A 9244-nucleotide genomic window follows, 5' to 3' on the forward strand; every position below is an offset into this window, starting at 1 on the left:
TGACAACGTGGTGCAGTGACAACGCCAGGGTCTCCTGCCGCTGCTCCCATCACAGCTTCTCGATTAGTTCCTCCAGCATGGTCACCATCTCCACCCTCTCCCTGCTGTTCAGCACCGGCGTGTCTGTCCTGCTTCTACGGTGGCAGAGCAACGTCAGCCATGACCATAGCATCGCCATCCGGTGCTTCTGCGCGCCATGGCTGTTTTCCCTTCCTCCTTCCCTCTAGCAGAGGTCTCAAACTCTGCAGAGTCTGGCGTGCCTGAACAGGAGCACTGCACAGAAAGAGACTTGTTTTTCTGGAAGTTGGATAGTTCGTTATAAACTCGTCACGTGAGTTTGCTGTAATTTAATGAGCTGTTTGGCTCATCTTTGCGGTTTGCTTGGGTTACTAATTGCAGAGAAAGAATGTTTTCAGGAAGTTGGATAGTTCATCATGAAATCGGTACACGAGTTTTGTTGTAAACTAATAACCTTTTTGGCCCATTTGGTGGTTTGCTTGGGTTACCAACATTCAGGAAGTTGGATAGTTCATCATGAAATCGGTACACGAGTTTTGTTGTAAACTAATAACCTTTTTGGCCCATTTGGTGGTTTGCTTGGGTTACCAACTGCAGAAAGAGACTAATTTTCAGGAAGTTGGATAGTTCATCATAACTCGGTGCATGAGTCTGCTGTAAATTGGTGAGCTGTTTGGCCCATCTTGTGGTTTGCTTGGGTTACCGTTTGGTAACATCTTGTCTTTTTTAACTTAATTGCACTCAGTTGTAAGTTTTTGTCCTTGCATTTTTGTACCACCCAAACAACGCCCTCATCTCTAACTAGCCGATCTTCATCGTCTATCCACTTGGAAAAGCGCTACTTCTTTCCTTTGCTTGAGTTTATTAGCCCCCGAATTCTAAGCCGAAATTTGACCTCCTCTCTAGCAAGGAGACTATTTTAGAATTCTATATACTACTTGTGAGATTAGGAAGGACAAGGAGAGAACCGTTCTTTGGACTGGGGCTTCTCGGAGATGATTGCACACACTTCAAGATTCATGTAGCTCATCCACAACTTCAAAGCATCCCAATGCCCTTCTACCTCTCTATATTAAGGTACATGTTGGCTCAACCATTGGAAAGGCTTTCGATACAATGAGAAAGTTTGCTTCCTCCAGAAATGTGTGTTGGCATTCCTTGTTCCCAAGGTTGGAGATAGTGGCATGGTGAGGAACTACATATTGACCTTATAGTGTGGATGTAATACCCATTTGAGAAGATAGATGTGATGTGCTTTATCTGCAACGAGATACATCTTGCTTCCATCTAACATGGCTGGAATTTTCCCTGCGTTCCATTCATTCAATTCATCATTGCCTCTAATGTGACAAATCCTCTCTACAAGGACATCAACCATGGAAAATGGACTCATAGGCTTGATGATCTTGATAACGAGAAGGATCCTAAGAGGGCATATAGGAGGATGACAAGGCTCTTTTCAAGCAAGCTCATGGCTAAAGCTCAAAAGTCCATTTTGGCTTATTCTCCTCCGTTGATACTGCACATGTGAAGGAGGATGCCTTCAAGTCAAAGGGATACAAGAATCACCTTTGTGATCTTGGAGACCAAGTGAGTGATGATGAGCATGTGACGGTGATTGGCAAGCTTCCTAAAAGAACATGGTTGACCACCTCCAAGCTCTCACTCTTCCCTCTCTAGCCAACCCACCTTATATTTCTTGAGAGGAAAGACACATGAGACCTAGATCTACGTTTCTAGCAAACCAATCTTGAATCCCCAAAGTTTCTTATTTTATTTATTGCTCTTTGGTTCGTGGGAAACCCTAGGTAGATTGGTATGCCCTGAGAGCCTCCAACTTGTGCAATTGTTCCCTAGGCTTGTGAAATGATCGATATGGTCGAATAAAGGGTGGGTGGGGGTTTGAATATGCGACTAACAATTTTAACTACTTTTTTTAACAAATTAGGTTTAACAAGAATATAAGTTGTCTAGAAATGCAACTTGGCGGGCAACCTATATGATGAACTCAACAACAACAACAATAGAAAGCAAATGATATGAACACATTATAAGCTTGAAACAAGTAAATGTAAGTTGTATCTGGAAGTGGACTTGATGGAGACGAGAATGTGTTACCGGAGTTCCCTCCTTTTGGGGAAGGTACGCCTCTGTTGGAGCGGTGTTGAGGCACAATGCTTCCCAAGAAGCCACTAGGGCCACCATATTTTCCTCGCGCCCTTACACAATGCGATATGTCGTGATTCCACTAGCAGTACACTTGAAGGATGTAGGATCAAAAGTATGTCTAGGGTCGGGGGGGGGGGGGGGATTAGACTACTTGACCAAATAAAAACTTAACATTTTCCCGATTTTATCGGTTGACAAGTTTTAGCAATCTTACCAAGTCTAGCCCACCCTACACATGCAAGTCTACGAGTATAACGGCGAAAAGTAAAGACATGCAAGTGAAGTAGAGGATAGGGATAGGAAGATCAAACGTAATGAAGACACAAAGACTTTTCACATGGTTTTGATAGGTGGTGCTATCATACATCCACATTTATGAAGACTTCAATCCGCAGAGGTTAACCACTGCGCAAGTCCACAGAGGGCTCGACCCATGAAGGGTCCACGAAAAAGCAACCTTGTGTATTCCACCATGGCTTACATCCACGAAGGACTAACTTCTTGGTTCAGTTTCAAACACGAGGGCCATAGTTTTCGCTAGAGACTTCTCTCTCGAAGAAAGCATACGGTGGGTAAACAAATTAATGTTGAACAATTGATATAAAAACACATAGTTATGTAATATTTATTCACGGCAATGATCACACATATAGGCATCACGTCCATAAGCAAGTAGACAGACTCGTTGCTGCATCTACTACTATTAGTCCACTCATCAACCGCTACGAGCATGCATCTAGAGTATTAAGTAAAAACAGAGTAATGCTTGGGGCAAAGTGACATGATATAGACAAAGTAAACTCAACTAATATGAGTAAAACATAGTATTATCCTTAATGGAAGCAATACAATACGTGTCTTGTCCCATTCTGTCAGTGGGATTGAGCACCACAAGATTGAACCCATCACAACGAACCACTCCCATTGAAGATAAATCAATCTAGTTGGCCAAACCAAACCGATATATCGGAGATAAATAAGAAGCTATCATAATCATGCATATAAGAATTCAAAGATTACTGCAATAACTTCCATGAATAATCTGAACATAAACCCACAATTTATCCGATCCCAACAAACATACCGCAAAGATGATTACATAAGATAGAACACCACAGAATCTCGGTGATCTTTGCATTGAAGAACATAGAGAGAGAGATAGTCGTTTAGGTACTAACTACAGACTCGTAGGTCTATGGTAGACTACTCACACATCATCATGGGAGCCACAAGGTAGATGTAGAGGCCCTTCATGATCAATCCCCCCTCTGACAGGGCATCAAAATAGGGCTCCAGATGGTATCACGGTGGAACAGAAGCTTGCGACGACGTAAAAACCATTTTGGGTGTCTCTCTAGTGTTTTCCCAACATGTTAGGATTTGTAGGAGTGGAGATAGGTAAAGAGGCGTCGGGAGGTGGCCCCAAGCCATCAGGACGCGACCAGCCCCGTTGGGCATGTCTTGTTGGCTTGGCACCACCTCGTGTGGCGTCAGGTCATCCTCCGAAGATTCCATGTCTTATTTTTGTCCAAAAAAATTCATCAAAAAGTTTCGTTGCGTTTGGATTTCATTTCGTACATGTTTCTTGAAAAGTCAAAAACACGTAGAAAACAACAATTCACACTAGGCACTAGGTTAATAGGTTAGTTCCCCAAAATGATGTAAAACAACATATAAAGCACCCAAGATTGATAATACAATAGCACGGAACAATAAAAAATTATAGATACGTTGGAGACGTATCAAGCCCTGTTCCGGAGCCCCACCGTAGGGGGAAGCCATTGTTGGAGGCCTCTTCATCAACCTTGCCGCATCCATGACCATTGATGAGTAGTTCCGCATCCATGACCATGTGTGAGTAGTTCCTTTAGGTGCTAACGGTCCATAGTAGTTGCTAGGCGATGCTCTCTCTCTCTCTCTCTCCCTCTTTCTCTCTCCCTCTCTCTCTCTCTCTCTCTCTCTCCCTCCCTCTCCCTCCCTCTCTCTCCCTCTCCCTCCCTCTCTCTCTCCCATGTTGAATACCATGTTCCCCTACTTCCTTGTGTGCTTGGGATCAATACAATGTAATTTTGTGGTGTGTTTGTTGGGGTATAATGAATTGAGTTTATGATGAGATTGTTCATTGATTTTTTTGAAGTTTCTTTGCTGTGTAATTAAATATCTCTGTATTTGTCTTCGATCTATCTATCTTCTTTAGCCAATTTTGATTGCTTTATCTTCAAGGGGAGAGGTGCGTTGCAGCGGGTTCAATCTTGTGGTGTTCTATATCTCTGTGACAGAATGGGGACAAGACACATATTTGTATTGTAGCCACTAATGATAAAACGAAGGGGTTTGATCTTATTGCTATATTTCTCTCTCTACATCATCTCATCTGCTTATGGCTTTACTCCATTTCTTGTAAAATTAGTGCTTTGAAATGCATGTTGGATAGTTGTCTTGCGATGGAGTAATAGTAGTAGATGTAGTTCAATTAATGGTTTACTTGTCACAGACGTAATGCCTATATGAGATTATGATTATGCCATGAATGACCATAGTTATAAAGATTGCTATTCTTCTCAATTGAACAACTATAATTTTTCACCATGTTATTTTCCTTCTTTCAAGAGAGTTACCTCAGACACCCCCCCCAGATCTATTCTTCCATCAATACAAACTTCTATAAAATTGCTTCCTTATTATTTGCCCTTACTATTTTTCGTACCATTATCTATCTACCTATCTATCTATTTTATTTTAACCTTGTAACTAGCAAGACAAGGGGCTTCACAACCTCCTTGCCACGTTGGATGCGAATATTTTATCTTGTATGTGTGTAGGTGCTCCTTATCTTGACAATTTGTTGGTTCCTACTAGTCTGATTAAACATTGGTTCTTCAGTGAGGGAAACCTTTGCTACTATCTACATTATCCTTCCTCTTTGGGAAAACTCAACGACTCCCGCACGAGTATAACAGCACACAGATGAGCATACTCCAAGCTTGATTGTCCGGACAGTTTGAGTGTTTGTGTCGAGTGATGCAGATTAGGGCCTTAGTCCTGGGCTGATACCCCATCGGACCATCTGGAATGTTCTCTAATTTCCATCGACCTCGGGCAAGAACAATTTTGCTAGATTGTTTGGATCTATAACTTAAGACCTAAATGGCTAGTTATATTTCCACCTATAAAAGACACCCTACCCATCGGGGCAGGGTTGACCACTTCAATCTAAACTGTTTCAGGTCTGAGAATAATCCCCACTCTCTCCAAGCCCCAATCCTTTGATTTCCTTAGAAATATTGGTGAGGGATTTGAGAGAGGAGATAACCTACCCGAGATCGAAGCTTCTCTCTTTTCTTGACCAAACACTTTCTTGAGTTGAGTAAGTTCGAAGCTTTCCCAATCATTCTTGTTATCCTTGGAGGTTGGAAACTCCTATGTAGTGTGAGTCATCGGCCAGGATCCAAAATTGTGGATTCCCTAAGAGTTTGTAGATGTTTGAAGGTCACCTTAAGGTGTACCACGAGTGATCGAGTTTCGCCTTTCCGGTGAAGACTCAAGGAGAAGAAGGTGAGCCTTGGTGGCATCGAGAAAAAATTGTGGCCCTTCACCTCTCCAACGGCGACTAGCTTCCCTTCAAGGAAGTGAACATCAAGATACATTTTCATCTCCACGTGCCTTGGTTATTTCTATACCCGAGCTTTGTCACTTGTGCTTTACTTTGGTCCATTGACCTTCACATCTTCATATAGATTGTGCTCATCGTAGTTACATTTAGGTCGAGCTTGTTATCCACAAAGCCTAAGTTGTTGAGGAAAAGGACTAAATATTGTAAAAGACTTATTCACCCTTGTAGGTCCATTTCGATCATTTCATCAACAACAACAAACTAAAAAATAGGTTGTCATCCCTGATAAGAAGATGATGAACATAGTTGGACAACCATCCCATATCCGGCCAACAAATTCAGAGAGACCTAACCAAGCTGCTCGACAACACCATAGCCGATAGAACATCGCCCCAGCTGAGAATGAGCAAGAGGATCAAGCCTTGAATCAACACATTCTCCTCTTTTTGGAAAGACGCCTTCGAAGACCATCTAAATAACATGAGACACATCGATCCACCACTCTAGAAGAGCACCAACCAAGCGACGCAAACCGTCCTCTATGCTGTCTACGAGGTGGACCAGAAGTCCGGGAAACATTATTCTTGAACCGCACAACACCGTCATTGCCACCACAATGCCGTCGTTGGCAAGGTAGTCAGTATTGCGATTCTATTGTACAACTTTACAATCCATACTAACTCCACTAATTCTATGATTTTGGCTAGTAGAATATACATTTCTACGGTTCTGTTACTTTAAATTCCTTAATTTATGATCCTACCATCAGAGCTCCAATCAAATTCAAATCCTACCACTAGAGCTCCAATCAGATTCAAAACCAGCATTCGTACCATCTTGGTCGTTGGGGAACCAAACTGCAATCTTAACAAATCTAATTACAAAGCTGCAACATAGATCCGGGAGATCCCCACCCTCTCCCGCAGTCGGAGCGACATGCAGAGGAGGGGATGCATGGACTTGTCTAAGAGGAGCGGGTGGAGCTATATGTGCTACTGTCTAGGGTTTCTGGGACAGGCGGTTAGGTCAGTTGGCTAGAGCACTCCGATGTTTACCCAAGTCAGAGCGGGACAGGCCACACGTAGTGGTAGTGGTTAATTCCAACAAGCATGCTGATGATATTAGTCCACACGCTTAGAATGGCGAGTGAGATTGTAAACAAAATTGGAACAACTTATAAATATACAACCCGTTTTTTGCTTGTGTGAAGATATTCATATATCATGGCAATTGACCTTGGCCCAGGTTAAAGAAAATAACTGCATGTTGATCTTCATATATCATGGCAATTGACCTTGGCCCAGGTTAAAGAAAATAACTGCATGTTGATCTTCATATATCATGGCAATTAAAAGCATGCCTCATACATCAAGAGTTCAACTACCAATACTATGCAAACCTAGACTTTTGTTCAGGTTTACATTTTCCTCACAACTCCCAGGAGAAAATGAAAAAAAAAGGAACGAAAATTAAAACTGGATCGATCCCTTTTATGGTAGCGTTTCTTCCATCCAAAGAAAAAAACTTGGAGAAAGAAACATAAAATAAAATAAGATAAAAATGAACCCGGCTGAGGCGACGCGAAGTAGGCGCCCGGCCGGCAGAGGCAGTCGTCGACTCGACGTCGGTACGGTGAAGGTGTCCAGGGCCAGCTACACCGTGCATGGCGCTGGGACCTTGGTGGCGGCCGCCCTGACGAGGGAGAAGGTGGGCAGGGGTAGGCTGCTGGGCGGCGGTGCGAGCGCGTGGAGCAGGTCCTCCACGAAGCCCCGTGTCACCTCGCGCTCCAGGTCGTCCAGCGCCTCCGTGACCGCCGACGTCGCAGGCAGCGGCGCCGCCCTCTGCAGCGGCTTCCTCCGCTGCGCCCTCGGAGGCTCCTCTGTGGACCTCGGTGTCCTCGGCTTCTTGCTCTTGCCCTCGAGCATCTTCCTCGGCGCCGACACGCTCATCCCGGTCGCCGCGGTCTGTTTGACCTTGGTGACAGCGGCCGGACGAGGAGGCATAGGCGACGACTGGTAAGGGAACGTGGCGTGCTTGGCCGCAGTCGCCGGCGGGCGCGGTGGCAGACCGGGGTGGTTGAACGGCAGGGGAGGGAGAGAGCCACAAGAGTACAAGTTATACGGCGGGTATAGAAACGGGCCCGGAGGAGCCGCGGGATAAGGGAAGAAACCGTAGGCGCTCGGAGGCAACGCTGGCGAGCTCATGGGGGCGAGCCTCCGGCCACCTCCGCCGACAGACCTCCGGCGGAAGTTGTGGCCGCCTGCTGATCGGTGGAGGAGAACATCATCCATATCCAATCTAGGAGAGGGTGTATGCACGGCCAGACAAGATTAAGCAAGAAGGAAATTCTGCTAAAACAGCATGCAGAAGTTCTCCAGCAAGTTGATCATAAAAAGACCGATCGTGCAAGCTAAGGATGTTCAACGGAGGAAACGAAAAAGATGATCAAGGGATCTAACAGAAAGACGGAGGAAGCGAAACAGACAAGCCAAGATGCAAAAGAACTACGTAGAGATAGACAGTTGGGGATCGAAAAAGAAAGAGAGGGCACAGCCACTCTCTAGAGCAGAGAGACGTAGAGTCCGATCACCTCCGGGCGATGGCTCGGAGGCATCGCCGTGCCGCCTTTTATAGAGAGCGATGGACGGTTGACCTGCAAGTTGCAACCTGCAAGTCGTTCCTCTCGATCTGCATCCAGCGTTTGTTAATGGCAAGTGCCATGCACATGTTGATCTTTATAATGCACGGCTGATATTTGCTTATTGCCTACCACGGCGGCATGGTAGCAATAACAAAGTGGGGTGTGTAAACTACGACAGATCCAATCAACTTGCGTGATTTTGTAGAATAAAGCCACCGACCAAGTACGGCATGGCTGCTTCCGACCAGACCACCCGTCACACCTGCCCATGTGGACAATAATGGGAAATCATGTCACGAATGCCCGCTGACTGTGGGCCAGCGTTTCTCCATGGCTCCACATGGAAATGAGATGGGCTGGCGGCAACGCACGGTCGATTTGGTGTGTGGGTTAGGGATTTCCAGCGGTGGCGGGAATCTGGCGGGCAAGGAGCATGTGCGGGGGAGCCGACCAAACCGCCAATTCAGTCCCCGCCGTTGGATGGGCATCGTGGTTACGCTGAGCTCCATCCGACCGTCCAGTGCACCACGCTCGCCCGTCTACGTTTCTGTTTTTGATTCACTGAGAAGTTCTTCTGCATTCTTGCGTTGCAGTTCCGTAGCGACGGAGCTGGATTACGGGAATTCACGTTGGCTCCTGAGCACCAACGTTCCTCGTGTCCCGGCCCAACCTTTCACTTCACCCTAATCATCCACGCCTTGTACTAAGTCGTGGTATTTTCCTCAAGTATTCGATATAGGGTGGCACAACTGTGCCGGTGATCTGGAGGGTGGACTCGAGGAGAGATTTATCCAGCGTTGATA

General features: G+C 45.4%; 1 protein-coding gene across 1 annotated transcript; it reads right to left on the reverse strand.

Annotated features, from left to right (window-relative positions):
- Positions 1-7105: 7105 nt before the first annotated feature.
- Positions 7106-8521, reverse strand: LOC123402117 (verprolin-like). Its single transcript, XM_045095998.1, has one exon. It carries the CDS (start codon positions 8089-8091, stop codon positions 7453-7455), a length of 639 nt encoding a protein of 212 aa, XP_044951933.1. The 5' UTR covers positions 8092-8521; the 3' UTR covers positions 7106-7452.
- Positions 8522-9244: the final 723 nt, after the last annotated feature.

Source organism: Hordeum vulgare, chromosome 6H (assembly GCF_904849725.1).
Source record: "Hordeum vulgare subsp. vulgare chromosome 6H, MorexV3_pseudomolecules_assembly, whole genome shotgun sequence".
In the NCBI taxonomy this organism is placed as follows: domain Eukaryota; kingdom Viridiplantae; phylum Streptophyta; class Magnoliopsida; order Poales; family Poaceae; genus Hordeum; species Hordeum vulgare.